At 37.7% G+C, this 23,227-nt stretch overlaps 1 protein-coding gene and 1 long non-coding RNA gene across 14 annotated transcripts in view; one reads left to right on the forward strand and one right to left on the reverse strand.

Annotated features, from left to right (window-relative positions):
* The window catches only part of KLHL15 (kelch like family member 15), a 29,704-nt gene extending 14,888 nt beyond the window's left edge, over nucleotides 1-14,816 (forward strand). For 12 of the 13 annotated variants that reach the window (XM_085210629.1, XM_085210613.1, XM_085210622.1 and 9 more), the window contains one exon: nucleotides 5,713-14,816. In XM_085210629.1, the coding sequence (XP_085066755.1) occupies nucleotides 5,713-6,822 (1,110 nt within the window). In that variant the 3' untranslated portion in view covers nucleotides 6,823-14,816. The remainder of the gene's footprint in view (nucleotides 1-5,712) is intronic. The other variant, XR_014879960.1, reaches the window with a different exon arrangement.
* A 1,881-nt stretch (nucleotides 14,817-16,697) lies between these two features.
* Nucleotides 16,698-23,199, reverse strand: LOC109370677 (uncharacterized). The gene is made up of 3 exons (XR_004162207.2): nucleotides 23,002-23,199; nucleotides 22,256-22,487; nucleotides 16,698-21,675 (listed from the first exon to the last, which is right to left on the reverse strand). It is a non-coding gene; the product is annotated as an uncharacterized LOC109370677 (long non-coding RNA).
* Between the last annotated feature and the right edge of the window lie 28 nt (nucleotides 23,200-23,227).

Raw genomic sequence — 23,227 nt, forward strand, 5'->3', positions numbered from 1 at the left:
AGCATGACCAGTGGCAAAAGACATCTGCGGTTGAAGCGAACATAATAATATGACCGAGCTTTACAATTTTTCTTTATTTAATGAAAGAGTATGTTTGTTAACTGTTCTGTCAGTAACTTGAAGGAAACGCGTTCCTTTGTGTAGGAAGGGAAAAATACTGGTAACTGTGCTTTTCTGGAGATTGGAAAACGGATAAAATCATCCTTCGCTGAAGCACAGGGTAAAATCCTGTGTGAATGTACCAAATACAGTCTGAGGCTGACTCTGACAGTTGAGCAAACTCAGCATTCACAATACACTCACTGACTTGTCATATGTATTCTTATGTAACCTTTCTAATAGGCATTTCTAAGATGCCTGTCATTATACTGGGACATAAATAACTTACATAACTTAATTTTACATGTCACAGAGAGGATACTTTATGCATCTTAAGCTATTTTGTTTCTTACAGCGTTTTTAAGAGAGATTTACAATCCGAGTGAGATGGCTTGTCTTTTTCAAATGGAAGTGATGACTGACTGGGTTAATACCTCAAGACTGACATGCACATGGGATGCACAAGGGAAGGTGTAGCCTGTGTGCTTGCTCTGAACTGCCTGGAAGAACTGCCTCTGAGGTAGAAATAGGTACTTCTGTTGTTGCTTGGCCCTTAATGTAGATGGATGAGGAAAATGGAAGGATTTGGGTAAATCATTGGAAAAGAAAGGAGAGATCTATGGCTAGGAAGCACACGTTCCACTGTGCATGTTACATCCGTCTTATTTGAAACCTATCCGGAGCTGTGCGAGTCTTGAGGGAAGTTGAGTTTCTCTGTTACTGTACAGTGAGCATGTAGTGCCTTTCCTTCATATTTTAATTAATCTCCATTTAGTTTCTGTTTGTAAGTCAGATGAAAGTGTTGTTTCAAAACCCTGTGTCCTTAAAACTGGGATTTTTTTCTAATGCCTTTTGTGTAGGGTTTGTTACAGCTAGTCCATGCTGATTAGTAAATTCCCAGTTTAAATCAGAAACTTATTAATCAATAGGAGTATCAACCTGTACTTCAGAGATAGGATGAAAAGCATATTAATTAGTCCATCTTTGAGTATGTGCTTTCCTGTACTTAGCAGATCATCATTTTTGAAAGATGGCATTATAATTTTATGTCACTGTCATTTTGTCTTTAGATATGTTCAGTGCTTGTTTATCGATGTTTTTCTTACCTCCATGTTTAGTGAATCACTTCAAATATATTCTACAACTTCATATGCTGAAGTAAAGAACAAGAAGTGCCTAGTGGTTAAAGTTAGAGGTTCCTACTTTTCTTAATGGGCTCTACACTTCGTATTTTTCTGCCTGAGGGTTATCACTGACTTGGATAGACTTGCTAGAGGTATTTTTCTTTTGCTGAGCACCTTGATTCTGGCATACAGATTGCTGGTTCTGTTCTGATTTGAGAGTTCTTTGCAGTTACATTCCAGCTTGACTGTGACAATTTCTCTTGCTGTTCCCTTTTATAAACTGGTGAGAGGCTGATTTTGTCCTTGCTGCATAGGTTATGTCGTTTTATCTTTTTGTAGCTAGGCTGACAAACACCAAGTGCTTGTAGCTCTTGCAGAATAGCCCTTCAAAGTCCTGTGCAGGCACTGACCAGTTTCCACGTGTAAGTAAAGACCCAGACTAGAAAAAGGAAAAGTTAAATACAGCAACTTATCTGTAGTGTTACGTATACTGATATGTGGTTCCAGGTTAACTTTGGTTGCTGCCATTTTAGAGACATGTTTAATTTTTTCTGTTTCACTTCAAAATTCAGTCAGCATGTCAAAAGTTTGGTAATGTTTTTTTGACAGGCTTATAATTATGTTTTGAATATGGCCAGAGATAAGTAGGTATGAAAACAGTATGAACCATAGGAAGGCTGATGAATCTTTAGTTTTCAGTCAGCATAATCCCCAGTCAAATTTCAATTTGTTTATTTATCTGCGAGGAAGAGTGAGCTCTCTAGAAATCTGATATAAATATCTTTGTTCATTGAAAAGACATAGCGTAATTTCTGTATTCCTGGTATTGACTTTGTGTTACTTCACTTAAATATTCAGAATGACTAATTTTAGAAAACTCACAAGTAAGTGAAATTTTATGATCTTTGAAATAGTTTTTTGCTTATGTGGCTGAAAATGCTAAAATCATGTTATGTGCTATCCAGATTTTAGGAGGAAATTTTTTACTTTTGGAGGAATTACTTTCCCCAGAGGTTGGTGAGGCCCTGGCACAGCTGCCCAGAGAAGCTGTGATGCCCCATCCCTGGAGGCGCCCAAGGCCAGGTTGGATGGGGCCCTGGGCAGCTGAGTGATTGGGGGCAGCCCTGCCTATGACAAGGGGCTGGGTGGGCTTTGAGATCCCTTCCAGTCTGAGCCATTCTGTGGTTGTTGATGTTTTTACTGGTCCTACAGAAGGAACCAGGCTCATTTGTACCCCAGAAAATAACATGTTAAAATTTGAGTGCCCACACCAAACATCTATTTGTAAACTATATAATTAAAAGTGTCTTTCTGGATGGTTTTTCCCTAAAACACCAGATAACAAAAATAAAAATATAGCAATAGTTGTATGTAGTTGCTGGAAAAAAAGTAAGCCCTGTACTAAAGACAAACTTTGTTACAGAAAACTTATCTTGCATTTTATTACCTTTCTTCTGCTTAGTAATTTGCTTATTTGTTAAAAGGGAAAAATAAGAAGAGAGTATTATAGGACACCTCTGATGCTTTGCAGGGGTCACTTCACTTTTCAGATAGAAAGTAGTGTAAGGGCTTGTATTTGGACTTCTTCTCTTGTTAAAACGTAGATAGAAAAATTCTTAAACCTATATGGCCGGTCAGACTAGAAAAGCAAGTGTTGCAGTTCTGCAGGAAAACAGACAACGATCAGTAGCTGCTTTATTTTGGGAAGGCGGTGTTTCACTGATAAAAATGAAGAAAAGAAAATGCATTCCAGCTCCAATGTACTGTGGCTGGGTGGATGGCAACAGTTTTGTTTGATGTTTTTGGTATTGCTACGTGACGGATGAGTGTAGGTTGATGTTTTTAATTATCTTTAATCCTCTTTTTACGGAAAGGCACATTTCATTATATTCATGATGTTCCCTGCCTGTCTGGCAGAACAGTGTAACTGGTAGATGATGTAATAAGATATTTCACCTCTGGATAGCTGTTACATTGATGGTATGTCCTATCAGACCCTCTTTAAGAAGATTTTATCGAGAAAACTGAAGGGAAATATTGGGAAGAATGCAAAAAAAAAATCACAAATGAAATTTTATCAACTGAAAGGAGAACATAAAGTCTCTCTTTAAACTCTGAGAATGCTGTAAAGCTTTTGTATTTTTCTAATCAATTCAGAGCTGATAGTGTGCACATTTTTTTCTCCTCAAGATTCATCCCAGTCACTGTATATGTCCATGCCACATTTTTGGAACAAACTTACGAGCATTCTCTTTGATTTTTATATGCTGCTAATTGTGTACATGAGCCTTTTAGAGCTTCTTCATTTGAATTTAACGGAAAAGAATTTGGTACATTAGCACTTAGATATTTCTTGGTCAACTACTTCTTGGTTACAGGGAATGGTAGAAGCATACTTTTAAATGCTGAGCATTTTCCATCAGCACATTTGGGGTATCAGACAGCAGTTCCCGCAAAAGGCTTGCTGTCGTGTTCTTAATTTACTAAAACTTGCCAAATCTACTGTTGTTTTAATAATGAAACACCTAAATTTCAGTGCTTGCTTCATTTTTTGCATATACATGCAAGAAATTATTATAAAATTACTAAAAAGTATAGGTGTATGGGAAGTTTTCCGTACTGTGAGCTGAATAGGACTTTAGCGTAATTCTGAAAGATCTCACACAGAAAACATGTGAATATGAAAGTGGACAAACTATCCTTGTGTTTGTTGATATCAAGCAAACGTGAGCAGTTTCTACTTCTAGCCTTCATCTCAGACCATCATTTGAGCCTCAGGAGAAGTGTGGTTTGTATATGGCAGAGATTGTGCTGGTGAGAGCATTTTTTCCCAACAGCAAAGACTGGGAAGCCTCCAGGTATGTCTTCTTACAGAAATATAGATAAACAGTCTATTGTCACCTTGTTTTTCTTTTCTCAATATTCTGAGAACTCATATCTCTTCAGGACTGTGCTTGTAGCTAACTTCTCTACATATTTCAGTCTGAGTTGTTTATAATTGGTGCAAGATGCATTTGCTTCTTGTTGCCTTACTGGTTTAAGGCAAGAGTTTGGGGCTTTGCTTTTATATTGGTGCCCTTACCAAGTTAAGTAGTAACCTATTAAGAGATTGTCTCACTTGTCTTGAGAAGCTGTCTGAAATTGCTTTTCATATACATGAAAACTCATTAACACCGTTGCTACTTATATAGGTGGTGGTACAGGCTTTTGTCCTTTGAAAAAGGGAATGCAAAGGGGGTGGGGGGAACAGAAACTGAAATACATTCTCATGTTTTCTTGTAGTTATTTTGAAATTTTGGAGTGGTGTGACATTTTTTTAAAGCATTGCTCCTTGTTTTGGAGGTGGTAGGAATTAATGGTGTACAGAGCTTTTGAAGGCAGTCCAGTTTTATGTGGAAGATCAAATCTTATAGAGGATTTGAGCATTTGGCAATATTTAGCTTTTCGTTTTTTTGGGTTTTTTTTAATTTGTTTTAATAGTATAAGTGAGAATGCTGTGGTGAGACAAGGCTGTCTGTACAGGAGGAGTGAAGCATCTTTGAAGAGAGTCATGTGGTAATCCAAGACCTGTTTGGTGCTAGATAAATTAAAATGTTCAGAACGTTCCAATCAGAGGATGTGTTTTGGAATCATCGCAGAACCAACTGGAGGAACTCAAATTAGTTTAGATAGTATATATAATATAACAAATATAAGATAATTGTTCTTTAAGAAAATTTGAGCAGGCTCTTCAAATTGAGGACTGGCAGTGAGGTGTGTGTCCTAACTAGGCAGTAGTACAAAGGTGTAAGGCTCACTTGGGAAATGGAAGTTCAAACTTACCTCCACAATTTACCAATAAAATACGCAAGCAAAGGAATATTGATTGATATGTTTTCTTCTTGTATTAAAGGTATGTGTTAGCTTGAGGAGACATACAGAGAGGGAACCTTGTAGAGTGAGAAATGTGATAGTGTGTTCTGAAGGAAGGGATTCTGAACCTTACCTTTCCATCACAAATAGTCCTGTGAGCATAGTGTAGTGTTTGGGAATACCTACTTGGGTCTGTTGTGAGACTTCATTAGAAATCAGTCTAGAGTAGACTTAGGTAAATATAGAATGGGTGTGCAGTATATCTTTAAAAAACAGGGAAATAGTACGCTTTTAACTTAGATTTCATTGATGAAGCAGAAGATGTAAAGAGGCTTTCTTGGGAAGAAGGAATAATGATTTTTGGACTTGGGCGTTTCACCTGTGCATAATCCCTGCTTAAATTTTGTGTGTCAGTATTCCAGTGACAACATTAGCCACTGTGCTTTTAATCACTAAATTGCCTTGTAGGTTTTGAATAACTGTACGTTATCTTAAACCTTCAGACATGAATGCAATTGCTGTTGAGAATACCCGAGTTAAACTAAGTAAAATAAGTTTTAAATTACACATAGCCATTTAGGTTTTCTGAATTGTTTCTCTTGGTCAGAATTTTAATATCTTTTAAATGTATTCATAGGTAAAAACATCAGAGTTTTACCGATACTCCCGGCAGCTGCGACATGAGGTTGACCAAGCCATGAATTACTTTCATAGCGTTCACCAGCAGCCTTTGATGGAAATGAAATCGAACAAAATTCGTTCTGCCAAACCCCAGACTGCCGTGTTTAGAGGAATGATAGGACACAGTATGGTAAACAGTAAAATTCTTCTCTTGCACAAACCGAGGGTCTGGTGGGAACTAGAGGGTCCTCAAGTACCTTTACGACCAGACTGCCTTGCCATTGTGAATAACTTTGTGTTCCTGTTAGGTGGGGAAGAACTGGGGCCAGATGGTGAGTTTCATGCTTCATCCAAAGTGTTTAGATATGACCCAAGACAAAACACTTGGTTACGAATGGCAGACATGTCTGTCCCGCGTTCTGAGTTTGCTGTTGGAGTTATTGGGAGGTACGTTTATGCAGTGGCTGGGAGAACCAGGGATGAAACCTTTTATTCAACTGAACGGTATGATATTACTGAAGATAAATGGGAATTTGTAGATCCCTATCCAGTCAATAAATATGGACATGAAGGAACTGTGCTGGGTAACAAGTTGTATATCACTGGTGGAATTACATCATCTTCAACTTCTAAGCAAGTGTGTGTATTTGATCCCAGTAAAGAAGGGACAGTAGAGCAGCGAACAAGGAGAACTCAAGTGGTCACTAACTGTTGGGAGAACAAATGCAAAATGAATTATGCAAGATGCTTTCACAAAATGATTTCTTACAATGGTAAGCTTTATGTCTTTGGAGGGGTCTGTGTGATCCTCAGGGCTTCCTTTGAATCTCAAGGCTGTCCATCTACAGAGGTTTATGACCCTGATACTGATCAGTGGACTATATTGGCTTCTATGCCAATTGGTAGGAGTGGTCACGGTGTAGCTGTTCTGGACAAACAGATAATGGTTCTTGGAGGCCTCTGTTACAATGGTCATTACAGTGACTCAATTCTCACCTTTGATCCAGAGGAAAACAAGTGGAAAGAAGATGAATACCCAAGGATGCCCTGCAAGCTGGATGGCTTACAGGTCTGCAGCTTGCACTTCCCTGAATATGTTTTGGAACATGTTAGACGTTGCAGCTGAAACAGAATAAACACTCTCAGTGAAAGATGAAAAGCTGAATCTTATTTGTCAGAAAAAAAGTAGATCATTCTGAAAGTAATGCCTCCTATTTATTTCCATGGAAACTACGACATATACAAAGAGCACAGTAACATTACTTGATTGAGCAAGTTCTTGGCTGCAAAACACTATTTTTCACCATAGTCACCACCATGGGCTATGCATTCTCGACTGTAACGAACAAGAGCCTGCATGCTGTGCTTGTGAAAACCTGCACCAGTGGAGTTGACCCATTGTTCTACGGCTGCTGTGATGGCATAGTTCATGGGAAAATGTTGTCCGTGCAGTCTGTCTTTCATCGGCTCCAACAAATGGAATTCAGAAGGCCCCAAATCCAGGTAATACGATGGATGCGGTGGAACAGTCCAGCCTAGATTGGCAGTGTGATCCACGGTCTTCAAACTAGTATGGGGCATGGAGTTACTGTGTTACAGGAGAAAGGCTGCCGTCTTTTTTGGTTTGTGTCATGTCCCGCCTGTCAGCTAGTTGTCATGGCAACAGCTTTGCACTGCGAGTGTTTGAGACATACCAAGCACACCCCAAAAAGTCATAAAGTATTTTTTGTTGATCTTTTACAGCCTGACTCTGGATTGAGCCTTCAGCTTAATCAGCGTTACGATGGAGCGGTCAGAGTTGATGGTTTATCTGGGTTCCAGTAAATCCAGAAGGATCGCCGCTTTCCTCTCCCAAAAGACTGTGCACGTATTTTACCTGCTGAGGGCTGCATCCTGAACTTTTTGTGAGGAATTCATGCTCAGTGGACTGCTGTTTCGACACTGGCTCAAAATTTTGACAGCAAATCTCATCATCAGTAATGCGATCCAGAAAACCGTCACTTTCAGCCTTGCGCTGGATTCCTGCTCATAACTCGCTGATTCACGCAGATAGTCTGATTGAGACACTCTTCATTTCATGATGTGACAGCTGTGTACAGCCATCTGGAACATAGCTTGTCTTTCACATCACTTACCACTGCTGAAATGCACCACCCGCTGCCTCACTGTGCTCACATCTACTGTTGATCTCCAGAAACGTTCAGCATGTGTCAGTGAATGTCAGTGGGTGCAATTGTTTCCTGTTTTATTGGAGGAATTCCAGTCACATACACTTCACACCCACTTCCTCAGACTGCCCATCTGCTGTCATCTGTCACACAACGACAAAATGTAATGGACTATTGGAGGGAAAGTTCAACTTCTATGCCTGTGCCACCGCCATCTGCCTCCAACATTGTGGGCCAATATAATACAATAGGAGGCATTACTTTTGGAGTAGCTAACATACAATCTAGTTGAATTCCTTCAGAGACATTAGCATGTTGTGTGTAAGGACGACTGCTAAATGTTTAAGAGAAACAGGATTTACAGGGAGAATACTTACCAAGTTTATTAGAAAAGCCAATAGTTGGTCTGATACTGGAAAAGTTGTGGGATTTTTCTTTGTTTTGTTTTAACAAATGCAGTTGTAAACAGGGGAAAGAAAATATATATTTTTGGGTGTGCTTATTCTTTTGATAGCATTTCATGTCCATACTGGTTTGATTTTTTTTGTTTTTTGTTTTCCTGTGGCCACGGTACCAGATTTCTTCTGAAATGAATTGAATTTAACAAAACATTTGTGGAAGGAAGAAAGGCCTGATTCTCTTTTTTATTGAGCATCAAAGTAGAACTCAAGCTGTAGTAGGATACAACTAAGTTTAAAAGAACAAAGCTAAAACCGTTTTTGTGTTTTATGTTGTGTTTGGATGCTCTTTCCGTTAATTGCAAAGTATTCTCACATCTGCAAGGTGTTTCTGTTTTCCCTTAAATACTGTTAAGTATAAGCTCAATCTCTTTGCATGTGTTTTTTTCCAAGTTTTGTATATTAGTACTAGTAAGTCTGCCAAAATATGAATTACACATTTTCTACTGAATTGAAAAAACTTCAACTTTTTAAAAATATTATTATTTAAAACACTATTTCTGTGCTGCCTTCTGTTGTCTGCATTATGTTTGTTGGTAAGTAAAGTATGTACATGCATATACACTGTAAAAAAAGAAAAAAACTTTTTACATGCAGCTATATTTAAACCAGTGCACAAATTCAGCCATATCTGTTAAATTTAAGGTAGTTTTATCCATTAATGAGCTAAATAAGTCAAAGTTCTTAAGTAACTGGAAGCCTCATTTGGTATCAAAGTATCTTTAGCATATACTGATTGATTCAGTAACTTTAAAATCCTTACACTGATTTTACGTAATGAACTCTTAATAATTTGTTGTTTTATAAATTATTTTAAAAAACTAAATACATCTTACCTGAGTTTGTTTTATGTGTGAATGTGCTACCAGTCTTGTTTTTTATGAAAATGTCAGTAAGCAAATGCTCACCAGCACTGCTTTGACCCACAGATATTTTCAGAACTGGATGTACTATAGTATATTCTGAGCAGTGGCTTTGCTTGTACTCCTATAGAAGTGATAAATCTTTATTAATAGTAGGGGGTTTTTTTTATTATTTGCTGCTGTGAACCCCTGTGTTTTGAGTTAGGTGTTTGGATGGCTACTACCATTTGTGTTTCTACAAAAAAAAATAACAACCTTCATAGCTGTAGCTACTGACCTCATAGTGCCTGAAATGAAATGTGCTGTTCCTGAGGGCTTTTAATAACTCCATTGTGTTAACTTGCAGATATCGGTAAGAATGATTTGCCAAGGTATAAATAATGACAATTCAATTCTTACTTTCTTTAATGTTGTAAAAACAATCACTAATAAAATCCGAAGGAGAAATGTGAGTAACTCAAAGGCTTACACTTAATTCAGGAGTGTAGGGAGAAAATGCTGAAACATGCATTTGCATCTTCTGTAAAGTCTTATGCTACTTTGCTTTTCTTTAAGCAGTAGACTTAATAGACAACAGTGCAAATCGACTTTATTCAGCATCTTCCAGTTAAAAATCACTGTAGAAGAGGAATGTACAGTACTCAGGGAGTTCAGAAGAATGCACTTGCAGAGGGACCAAAATCACTGCAAAATGTCCTGTGTTAAAAATAACACCTTCTTACCTAAACTAAATTTTAAATCATCAACAGAATTTAAAACGTGTACAACTCCTCATCTATATAATTCATGATATCTTTGTAGTAATTATGTTCTGGGTTGAGACGTGATAATCTAAATCAGATCAGTAGATCTCTTTTTCTTAAAAATTATTTATTGAGCGTTTTCTTTCTATGAGTTTTAACAGGAAGATAACTTACGCCATCATAGCTGTATTAATGTTATCTATGCCGGTAGTTACTGGACCAAATATTGATTTTCAGCCTTCTGATGCAGACTAAGGGTTGCTTTTAAATTTAAGTCTTTCCTGAGCGAGAAATATAATTTACTTTCCTAGTGGTCTAACTTAAAGCCAACTTCATTTACACTAAAACCTCAGTTCTACTGTGAGACTTGTGTGAACATTGCCCTTTGTGGGTGCAGAGATGACCTGATTCCAGTAAGTGCTGGCTATGTGCAAGTAAAAAGGCTCTTCTGTACCTATCTCAAAGAATATTAGGGCACAAAAAAAACCCACCCTTTTTCTTTATTATTCTTACATTAATAAATGTATGGGGCAGCAAAAATCTTATCCTGCTTGAGTAAGCTTCAAGGGGACTTAATAATACGTAGCTCACTCCAAAAGTAATGCCTCCAATTTATATTCATGGAAACTACAACATGTACAAGGAGCACAATAACACTTTGATAGAGCAAATTCTGAGCTACAAAACTACTATTCACCACAGTCACCACCATTAGCTATGCATTCTCGACAGTAATGAACAAGAGCATGCATGCCACGATTGTAAATATTTATAGCAGTGGAGGTGACCCACTGTTCCCCAGCATTGAAAATGTTGCCTATGCAGTCCATCTTTCTTCAGCTTGAACAATTGAAATCAGAAGGCCCCAAATCCAGGCTACATAGTGGGTGTGGTAGGACAGTCCAGCCAAGATTGGCAGTGTGATCCATGGTCTTCAAACAGGTATGGGGCCTGGCGTTATCGTGTAACAGGAGAAAGGTTGTCTTCTTCTCTGGCCTGACTCTGGAAGTTGGAGTTGGAGTCATAATGTATGGGTCAGAGTTGATGGTTTGTCCAGATTCCAGGAAATCCAGACAGATCACCTTTCCTATCCCAAAAGGCATTACTGTACTTGCTGAGTGCTGTGTCTTGTCTTTTTCTTTGATAGAAAATTCACATCTTACTGCTCCAAGGACTGCATTTTTGACTCAGTCTCTAAGTGATGACACCACATCTCATCACTGGTAATGGTGCAGTTGAGGAAACTGTCACCTTCGGCCTTAGTAGGTCCTGACAAACTTTCATACAGTGTTCTTTGTGTTCCCATGTGAGCGTTTCTGGCACTCAGCACAAACTTCGTGATATTTCAACGTTATTTCTGACACATTGAAGTATATACTTATCCTATACAGTTTCCTGATTATAATCCGCTGATTCACGTGGATGAATTTCGTAGTGTGACATCTGTGTATAGCCATGTGGAATGTGGCTTATCTTCTGTGTCATTGTCATCACTGCTAAAATGCACCACCTACCACTTCACTGTGCTCACATCCACTGTTGATCTCCAGAAACGTTCTGCAAGTGTTGTACATCAGTGGGTGCCATTTTTTCCACATGGAGGAATTCAATTCAGTTATTTCACCTGCACTTCCATGTCAGACACCATTGTGTCAGGCTGCCCCTATGCAGCTATCTGTAACAAAAGGGAATGGAATATGGGTGGGAAGGTTCAGCATCTACTGCCATACCACCAACATCCACTGCTGATGTAGGCCAACATAATAAAACAGGAGGCATTACTTTTGGAGCAGCCCTTGTAGCATATGGTATTTTACTACAAGGGCTTGTCTGGGAAATGGATGTGGTTCTGGAAATCTGGTTTTCCACAATTCAAGTGTAGTAAATGGATGTTACTTAAGACTTAATTAGAAGTCCTGGCAATGATGGAGGTGTTTCAAGTTATGTTTCAGGTCTGTATTTAAGCAACTTCTGAGTTTTGTGGGCAAAGCAGCTGCTATGAAGGCTTTGGTGTGTATTGACACTTCAAGCATTAAGAACCAGGTCATTGTTAGGTGCTCTGCTTTTAAGTTCCTGTTCAACTCCAGCTGTCCAATTCTGAAAGATACTGTTCAGGATTGTGAAATTTTAGCTTGAATTGTTGGTTAGAGCCTCCATGCAGTCTTGTCTTCAAGAAGCTGTCTGTAACCTTTTGAGCTTTAGAAATGATTGGAATTTGCTTGGGTTTATAAAACCGGGGTATGTGAGAATGTTTTGTTAATTCACATTTCTACATGTTTTATTGTTTCAAGCATAAATTTGAGGCTTGTGTTCTCTTTTCCACTGCAGTGGAACTTGTGAGGCAGTCATTTTTGTTGTGTTCTATGTCAGAAGGGTACCTTCTGTTTTATTGAAAGTTTTAGCTCCAGATTGTTAAGTGTTAAAATAAAAACAAAAGTAAACTGGGTAAAAAGAGGGAGGTCATTTGTCAAGAAGAAGGTAAGTTGTAATCTTTGATTGGTAAGTTTGAGGGGGGTTTCATCTATTTCCACTCCGTCCTTCCTGCAACACCTGCAAATCTGATCTTGCCTACGTATTTAAAACTTAACATATAACCTCCTTTGAAATTGCAAGTGTGCTTGCCTTTTCTTAAGAGAAGGTGGATATAGTGAGTTACAGTCTAGTTTATTCATGCTTATAGCAAAAAATTATCAGCTTCACTTCTTACTTTAGCATTTAACTCCAGGGAAGGAGTTTTATTTCCAAATGAGCCAGAATGGATAAAAAGAATAGGGCTTCTGTGAGTTGGTTGAACACTGCCTGTTGCCATTCAGCTTGCTGCTATCTCTGTTTTAACGGAACAGAAAATTCTTTGCAGACTACTACATAAAGAAAAAATAGCTTATTTTTTTCCCCACGAGGTGTTGGCAGTGGTTTCACAGTGGGAGGTATTAGGCTGAAAAAAACCCTTGTGAAATTCTTTCCCCTTTGATTCAACTGGAGGGAGGCAGTAGGTAATTTTTCTAAGGATCTGCTATTTCAGAAAGCACTGCCAGCGAGAGGGGCTAGTAGCTGTGTATCATGTACCTGGCAACCTGCTTTTGTTATCTCCTTTGAAACATATGGATGCCCCACTTTCTGCAGGGTGGCAGCAGACCTGTTCATACTAGTCCTAAGGGTTTGTGACTTTAATATTTCTCTGGTCTCTGAGGTTTGCAGCCATTATTTCTTACAGACCTCCTGCCTTACGAACACAAGGGCTGCCTTTTTTCCTGCCAATAATACAGTACATATTTGCGTCAGGAACGAAGCACTGATGCTCAGGAACTGGAGGATAACATTCAGCAGGTACAAATGAAAAAATGGAAAGAAAAACACTGCTTAGCTCATTATGTCTATTCCTTTGTGAAATGGAGGTAAGCATTATGGGAAGATGCAAATGACCCTAAAAATAAATTTCTTTCACCTTTGTAAATGACAAGGTCTTTTTAGAAATAGACATGATCACATTTGTAGATCACATTTGCCTTTTCATTAGAAAAGTAGTGAATTGGGCCCCTCATTCTTTTTAACGCTTCAAATGTGGACTTTACACACGTGAAGAGTCCAAGATAAAGAATTCATAAAGCTTTAAGTTACCTAAAAGAAAGCATAAAGGCACAAACATGATTAAACGTGTGCCTAAGTGCTTACAGGGTTTGGTAATCAAAGCAAACATCCAGCCTGTTCTTCATTTAGTAACAAACACCAGGTGAAGTTGCTTCAGTCAGTATGGTCTGTCTCACTTGGCAGGACGCACTGAAGGAATATGGGAGAGAACAGAATGGGGAGATACATATAATCCATTTAGAACAGAGCTTGCCAGTGTCCTGTAGCTAACATGTTGAGGTTTTAATGTTTGTAAAGCAATTTGAAGCTGCTTAAAATAAATATTAATGAGTACTTTTGCATCTGTATTTTGTTTGGATGTTTGTAAGCAGTTTAGACCTTCCCTCTCTGTAGGCAAATGTTATAAAAGCAGTCATGTGGCAGGTGGCAGAAAAACCTACTTCTTTGTGCAAAGCTTCACTAGATCGCTACAATTTTTTATTTTTATTTTTCCCACATTAGAATTAACGTTTAGATAGTCTTTTAAAATAGCTTTCCATGGTCAAATACCTTTGGATTAATACTGAGTTGGTAGCTAGGGGAAAACCACTTCTATTTGCAGACGGTAGATTTTATTTATGGGTCCGGTAGAGAAAGCTTTGCTGTAAGTCTAGGAGATACAGTGTTATGTAGGACTGTACTGTAGCTGTGCTTAGGGGGCTTTTATTACCTCAGTGGAACCCACCTAACTTCTACATCAGTTATGGGAACAGGTGAAAGGAAGATTGAGCTATGTTTTTTATTTTAAATATTTTTCCCTATATATTGTTATTTTTTTAGATCTTTTTAAAGTATATTATTATATGCTGGAGAATGCAATTCTGCTATAGTATCCCACTTGTTTCTAGTGTACAATATCAGATTGTTTGTATTGAAAGGAATGTATTTGATAACAGGAAAAGTTATTTTCGAAGTCTGCTGTGTTTATGTCTAGCAATTGGAAATACTTTTCCTATATAAAATTAACGTTATATATATATATATATATGTGACCTCATATGTACATTTGGATTAACTGTCTAATGACTACATCAGGGCTGCTATATACTTATCTGAAAAAAATTAAGATTGCCTCTTTTAAACTGTTTTAAAAAGCCTTTTTTCTTGTCTCTTTTTGGCAGAAGGTAATTTTCCCTAGCTGTGGGTACAGTATGCTCAGACTTGCATTTGTGCTCTGTTCAGTTTTTAAACTGAAAAAAAAAAAATGTATAAAAATGTGTATAAAGAGAAATGTAAATAAAATATTTTTAAGCTTTAAACACTCTGCTGTATACTTTGTAATACCTAGTGTAGCATGCCTGGATTTCAGGACTTCAGAGTTTACTAAGCTAAACCTTCAAAAATGTCTTGTGTTGCTATCATTCATAAGACTGTTAAGAATAGCCAGTGTCATCATAACAAGAGAAGTTGGATGTCCTTATATAGCATCACTCTTGTGTCTTTAGCTATATTTTACAGTCTTACCAGTGTTAATTGCCTAGTACATTCAATCGTACGCTCTGTATTTCAAGTTTGAACCTATGTTCTGTGACTTAATGGTTACATTTATAATGTAACCTAGCATGAAGGCATACTTTGAAACAACAAAAAATGAGGACTGAAGCCAGCCTTTGGTGTTAGTCTGAGCTGGGAGAAAGATGGTTCAATCAAATCTATCAAATGCATATGGAATCAGGGGCTCTGAAATAACATGCATTTACACACTTGGACCTCAAAGTGCCAGAAGCCTAAATCATAATCCTTTAAGTTTTCCATAATGAAGCATTCATGTCAGGATTAATGCCTCAGATCAGGACAACATGCATTACCAAAAAGAGAAGGGGTGAGGTAAAATAGGAGAGAGACTGTGATCTTGACTTGCCTTCATGAGACTGCTTGAAAAATCTTCCCTGTCAGTCCCCTGCCACAATTCCCCTTTTTCTGCCACTGTCTGTTCTTCAGCAGCTCTATCTGTCAAAGGCCCTACTTTAAAAATCTGCAATGAAAAATGTTTGAAAGTAACTCTGAAGGTCTCTTTTTGTTTCCTCTCTCTTTAATCTTGAGTTCTAAAATAGTGTTTTAATTTTGTTTCGGTGCATAGGATAATTTAAGATTTTATTTGCATGAAATCATTTTTCCCCTCCCTCTTTGCTAACTGAACTTGATGCTACACTTAATGCTGTTTAATGAGAGAACGGTGCAGAAGTGGAATGCACTACAAGAGAAGGGGTTTCTCTTATTTGCAATATTCCCTATTTTTCATTGAAAAGGAGACCAAACGTGGACTGATACAGTGGAAGAGAAGAATATGGCAATCATTCCATATAGTAAATTTATTTATTTTTGTCATTTTAGCTTCCTTCCTTTGTGAGCCAGGTCATGTTTTTGACAATACCTTTTTGCCATGATACTGGCCAACTTTTCTTTGTTAGCACCTACTTTGTTGATCATATAATGCATCCATTGTTTCTCTAAAGAAAGCTCTCTGATTAACTGGCTCAAAGTTACTCTTATCAAATTATTCACTGTTTTGGATTATGTTGCCTTATTTTTTGGCATTATTTCACTCTTGCATTCAGATGATTGTATGACATGTAACTAGGTTGGCAAAGGTAATTTTCAGTTAATTCTATTTTTTTTTTTTTTAATTATACACCCTTGTTGACGTGAAATTCTTAATTTTGACAGATGTTCCCCATTTGCTGCAAGTTGTTGTTGTTTTTGGTTTGTTTTTTATTATTATTATTCTGTAAGCTTAGTAATTTTGAAAACTGTTGCTTGCTTTGGGTTGCAGATTCTGAACAGGCTGCCCAGAGAGGTTGTGGATGCCCCATCCCTGGAGGTGTTCAAGGCGAGGTTGGATGGGGCCCTGGGCAGCCTGGTCTAGTGTTAAATGGGGAGGTTGGTGGCCCTGCATGTGGCAGGGGGATTGGAGATTCATGATCCTTGAGGTCCCTTCCAACCCGGACCATTTTGTGATTCTGATTCTGTATTTGTTTTTGGGTTCATAACATACTTGTTGATGTATCCCCTCCCTGTCCCCAGCCATTAACCCATCAAATCTTATTTATTGTGTCATCTTTTCACCAGAGTACCTTCTTGGCCAGTGTTATTTTCTTGGCACATGAAAAGTTTTTGCTTGTTCAAGAGAGCGTAAGGGAAGTATGAGTAATTTCTTGTTTTCATTAATGTTTTTCACTTCTACATTTGTCCTTCTAGTTGCACTGACAGGTGCTTTGTAAAAATAAACCTCATCCTGATCTCTGTTTAAGTACTCAGTGACTCTTTAGTCTTCCATCCACATGAAGGAATGTCAGCATTGTGTCTCAGGTTGATGTCACCCATGGTAACAGTTCTCGAAAGGATAAATGTTCAGTAAATACTTCTGAATAAAAAATACTATTTTTCAAATGAGATGAAAGGCTTCAATTGTTAACCTTTTTATTGCACTGTTTAATTTTATAAGATAGATACATCTTTGACATCAATTGCCATTCTTTCCCACACCCACTTTCTGCTTATCCTCAGGCACAGTCTAAGTATTGCTTCATTTACTCCTTTTTGTCATGTAGCTCATCTCACAAGCTTGAGTTAAACCAATCATATAATTCTTTATTCTGTGTGACAATCTTTTATCTCCTGAAGTCAAATGTGTATGCGATGGGGTGTTCCTAGCTATTTGAGACTTTCTAAGTTTACCGTCCCTTCTTTGTCAAAAGAATTGTATGATGCGAGCTGAAACCAAATATTTCACCCATGTGCTTCTGTGTGGTTAAATCTGAAGGGAGGGATTCCAGGGTGGTCAGTATATTCCTCTCGTGTTTACCTTCTCAGATTGCTGAAGTCATCAAAATGCATTTGCGTTTGTGGTGACACTGGTGTCAATACAATGGATGGCCTAAGCACTTTCCTCCACATTGGTGTAGCAATAGCCTTCATTTTCACTCCTGGAAAGCAAGGGATTGCTAACATTTTGCACCTCTCAGAAAGCCCTGCTGGCTGATTTATTCCCAAGATGGAGTCCTAATCATTGGTTTGTTCTTGACCAGCTGTGGATGTTCTGTGAGATTTGCCTTGTAACATCTCTTCTGGCTCTGGCCCTTACAGGTTGTTCTCCTTGGATTTTTTACCTCACAAGGGTGGCGATTTAATATCAAGAAATTACTGTAACCTCCAGTGGTAATTTTTAATACAACAAACCCAAAGCATTAAAAATTAAGACATTTTACAGTGCAAAACATTGCCCCTTGATTTTCAGTACATTATTGCAACCTGAAAGTCTTACTGTCAAGCAATAGTTTCCCTTTGCTGTTTCTCCTGGATTATCCAAAGCACTGAAAAGAATTGTGCAGTCAGGAAAAAAACAAATTATTATAATTAACTGAACTACAGCTTCTATTTAATGAATACTCAAGTTTTTAATGCTGGGAGCTGATCCAATCATTACTATCAGAAAATTCTAGCTGATTTCTAAGAGAACTGGATTTTGACTAAGTACTGTTTTCTGAAACCAAGAGGAGTAAGGCTTAACTCTGCATAAGTTAAATAAACTAAATCCTCCTGCCAGAGGAATCTCCATACAAGTTTCGTGACACCCAAATAACCAACTGTACTTCAGAGAAGTTCTGCTCCTAAGCAAGTGCGATAATTGCATACATTCCAGTTTTATGCCAGCTTTGCAGTACAGTTGGATTTTGTTTTATTTTTTGTAGTTACAGTTAATCTATCTGTTCTGCTAAACTAGTTAAACAGGTGTGAGAAGCCATATTTTCATATTTGCAGCTAACCTGTACCATGCAAGATGCAGCACAGCATGTAGTGGTCACCTTCTCCAGCAGCTTCCTTTGTATGTGCGAATGGGTAAGTCCCAGGGATTCTCACTGTTAGAAGTGTGTGTGGATACTGTTAGAAACATTAAAATACAACTGGTGTTTGGGTAAATAAAGTGCTACATTTTGTGTTTATATATATATATAGATACTGAAGTTAATACCTCATTTGCCAATAAATACAAAGATAAATACATTTTCCTGCTAAGAAATTCAGCAGTACTGTGAAAATAACTTTTTTATTAAGATGAAAAGATTTGATGCAATTAAAATCTTAGAGACTGGTAACTGCTGCAAGACATTTTACATTCTAGCTGCAGTTAACATTCCAAATGTAACCAGCTCAATAGAAATTTGAGATGCAATTAAATTTTGAAGAGTTGGATTTTGTTGTGATGAGAGCTAAGAAGCATAAAAAAATATGTTAGTTTATGTTCTCACTGCTACTAGTAGTGCAACTAGTAGTGCTACAGTAGCTGACATCAATGCTGGTAGTATCAGCAACTTGTTAGCAGAAGAATTGTTCATCAGTGCTGCGATGGTGTAATTCAAAATGTGGAACTTGAGCTGCAGTAAGAAGTCAAAGATCTGGATTATGGAAGGAACACTGCAGTGTTTAACTGTGGTGCTATCAACAGTGAAACTCAACTCAATTGAATTACACTTTTTTTGCAGGATACGTTTGTGTTTTACCTGTCACCTCTCAGGATTTAGACAGCACCAAGTATGTTTTGGAAGCTTTTAGAATGTGACAAAGTTGATGACAGCATGTGCTAAAATGCAGAAGTGCCTTTGATGCAGTTAAAGGTAGGTCAGTGGGAAAGCATGAAGAAATCTGCAATGGCATCTGCCCTTAACTTTCAGTTTAGTTATTCAACCTATTGCTACAAACCTTGTAGATTCCAAAATAGGAACTCTGGGAAGCATTACATTCAGAATGCTTTAAAAAATACTCACGTTTAAGAATGAAAAGCAAAAGCTCAAGGTGGCTTAACTCCAGATTAAAGAAAAAATTACGATTAAACACAAAAATTATAAATATTTTTTGTTTTTTTTGTTTGTTTTGTTTTGTTTTCCAAACTGGGGAATGAGTAATACAGAATTAAATAGGATGCTTATGAGTATCCAAACTATACTCTCTTCAGAAAGGTCCACCATTGCACATCCCTATGAAAAAGCTGAACTGGCTGTTTGTAACAACTGTGCCAAAATTCACATGAATGTGAAAAACAAACTGTATGTTTTGGAGACCTGTCTGGCAAAGCTGTATACTTGATGTGTCACATCTGACTGTGCTTTGTGCAGAATATTTAGAAAGCCCACCAAAATATACAGCCACTTTAGTTCAGTTTTTTGGAGCCCTTATAGCTGTATATTTAACAGCATATTTTCAAAGTAACTTGAAAGGAAAAGAGATCTGCCAAACAGCATTCCTTTAAGTTAAAACATACAAAAGTGCCGTAGGAGGCAGAAAAGCAGAGTGTTTTACAAAGATTTTAGAAATTAGTTTTAAACAGTCTGGCAAAACAGTAGTGACAAGTCATGGCATTAGAAATTTCATTTTAGTGAAGAAAAGGTGCATGGAAAAAATATGTTTTAAAAAATATACAAGATTTATCGTGTAGGAGAACACCAAAATAAGCTAGCTTTTCAGGTTTGTAATGTTTTCCTGTGATCAGTGTCACTAGCTAATTGCACTGATATTTAAGTAGATGCTACAAGCTCAGATTTTAACAAGAATGTGCAACAAATCCATTTTTTTCTACCGTACCTCTTAATATGTGCCAAATAAATACCTGTTGTGCTGCTAGTAAAGGATTGTTCCTATCTTACTGAAAAAAAATCAGCTGTAAATAACAATCTAATACAGCATGAAGAAGGATCAGACTGAAAGGCAAAAGATGAGTTTCTTAAATTATATTTCTGCCTGGACTGGCACAGTTTATGAGCTGTAACAAAATCTTCAATATTCTCTGAGCTGTAGCTTTCTAAATGAAATATTTATTTCACAAGTATTTAGAAAAGCTATTTACCAAGGACAAGGAAAGGTACTGCATGTGAAATTAAACTCTAGCTTGGTATAAGTTCTTACCTAACATTAGAAACAGCCGTGAGCTGAGTGGGTCAAAGACCTTTATTCTGTAGCCTCAGCTGCAGAAACTTCAGTTTCTTTTGAAGTCTGTCTGACAGTGGTGTGGACTGTGCACAATCCATTATGTCACATGTTATCATTGTCCTAGAGAAATTCTGCAGACACCCTTCTCTGGCAGTTATTCCTGCCATGAAAATATACAGGGGTTTCATCCAGATTACTGATATAATGCAAAGAACAGTATACATACATGAAAACGAATGCATTTTTATTGGTCTTCTCTATAAAGGTCTTCCCATTCTTTTCAATCAGTCATAGCAGTCACTGAATAGATAAACTTCCACGTGAAACAAAAAGTGCATTCAATACTAGAGCTGATAAAATCACGTGCATCATAAGTTTTTGTAAAACAACTCTTTGTTCTTTATGTATTTATGTATCTATCAATAATTGCTGTGTAGTCACTGCATATAAGTCAATCACAAAAATAGGTATTTGTAACATATATACCATTGTTGAATAAAATACATCAAAAAAAAATGTGCCTGCTTTGCAAACTGCCCAGTTACTCTGCACGCTCACAAAATTACCAAAGATTACTGGAAACCACTTTTCCAGAAATGTCTGCCATACTCTGATGGCTTATTTCCCACATGTATAGCTGACTGCTGTCGACAAGTACGATTCAGTGGTGAAAGAGGCCCATTAGTATTCTTTAATCAGAGGTCATTTAGATGCAACTAAACATCAACGACATTTTAGATACAAGTCTTGTTAAAGAGGGAATGTTTATAACCAAACCTGTAATAATAGATCTAAAAACATTTCTTACATGCATGTCATCTTTCACTGTAGCAATACCTGTTAGCTGTAATCAATACCTGTTATTAGTTTTGGTACTGAAACTCGTACCACTTGTTTGAAATAATTCTAATATCTCATTAACTTGCAAGCATTACCCACTGCCTGTAAAATACAACAGAAAAATATGATAAAGCTTTAAAAAGAAAAGGCGGACATTACCTGCAGTCTTCTTACTTCACCTCTGTCAATGGCTCCTTACAATAGTTGAATCTATCAGCGAATAAGGATTGTGCTATTTTTACAATCAGCACATTGAGAAGCGTTGTCCAGTTGTATTATATGAGGTTTAAACATCCCCATTCATCAGGAAAATATTTATTCTTGCTTCACTTGGTTCCATTAAGTTTATAAATAGACTGCAATAAACAAATATAGGAATTTTCTCTAGGAGGGAACAAAGAAAACTGTAATGACAAAGAAAATCTACAACTGTGAGAGGTTATGTGGTCATCTGTCTTTCCACAATACGCTTCCTGATTAACCACTTACTACTGTGTTCTTTGGGTGCTTTATCTTTTAGGTATTCTTTTTGATATTTTCTGCAGGACTAATTGTCTTCATGTTCTACAAGCAATACTAAATATTTTAAATTACTGTAATTTTTGGACTTGAAAAAAATAATGAATAGAGGATCAATATTATTTTCTACAATTTCTCATTAGTGTGTCTAAATTAGAAGTGTAGAATCATAGAATCAATAAGGTTGGAAAAGACCTCTAAGATCACCTAGTCCAACTCTTGACGCATCCCCACCATGCTCATCAAACCTGTCCCTCACTGCCACACCTACACGTTTCTTGTACACCTCCAAGGACTCCACCACCTCACTGGGCAGCCTAATCCAGTGCTTCACCAGTCTTTCTGTTTCCTAATATCCAAACTGCAACTCTCCTGGCACAATTTAAGCCCGTTACCTCTAGTTCTATCAGTAGTTACCTGGGAGAAGAGGCCAACCCCCACCTCGCGTTGGTTTCTCTCCCAGTCCCAGGAAAAAGGACTGGATAGAGCATAGAACTCATTTCTACGTTCTAAAGCAGAACACGGGTGCTCATAACACCCCCTGGCGGTGCTCCATTCCTGGGCAGCAAAGGTTCCTGTCGGATAGTAGAAGTTAAGCAGCCAGTCTCCCCTTCACACCAAGTCGTGACGGCATGGTTTCACAATAGAACTGCAATGGTAAATATATGGCACAGCTGTTTGCACTTGCATTTTCTGTACATAACAATTACTCCCAACAAAGAATACACACAAATGCTTAAAACATCTTTCTGTATTAAAGAGGGTTTTCCATTGCTAGCTAAAAATTAACAGTATTCTGTGAAAGCATGAAGCTTGCTTGCATTTGAATTGTGTTACTATGTGAGCATGATTAAGCAGGAGAATAAGTATTTCCCGAAATGTTAAAAATAACAAGTACTGAGATCCTAGTAATTGATCAGAATATGATGACACATGAATATGAACTAAATCATCTCATTTGATTGACTCATTATTCTTTGTCCACTATTGCTGCCTTGGCCTTGATTGGTGTGAAAAATCTTAAAAGCAGTGGAAGCTGGAAACTCCTGACCAGCAAAGAACACAGCTAATTAACTGATAACGTGGGAAGAGATTTCCCATTATTTAAATCAGAGCGTAGCGCTGTTTGGGTTTATCTTCATTGAAGGGAATTTAGTACTTACTATTCCAGCTATTACAGCTGAATAACAAACCAAATAGTGTAGGCGTAATGGTCTGAATAGTCTGGATGATTGTCTTTGAGGCACACAGTGGCAACAGCCACTCAAAGCGCCGTTTCTCAACCACTCCCACCTTCCTGCTCCCAGCCCCTCTCCAGACACTGCGCAGGCGCCACCCGCTGCCCTGCCCATGACGTGGAGGCAGCGGATCTGCGCATGCGCCTTGGGA

The sequence above is a fragment of the Meleagris gallopavo genome, chromosome 1 (assembly GCF_905368555.1).
Source record: "Meleagris gallopavo chromosome 1, MGAL_WU_HG_1.1, whole genome shotgun sequence".
Taxonomy (NCBI): domain Eukaryota; kingdom Metazoa; phylum Chordata; class Aves; order Galliformes; family Phasianidae; genus Meleagris; species Meleagris gallopavo.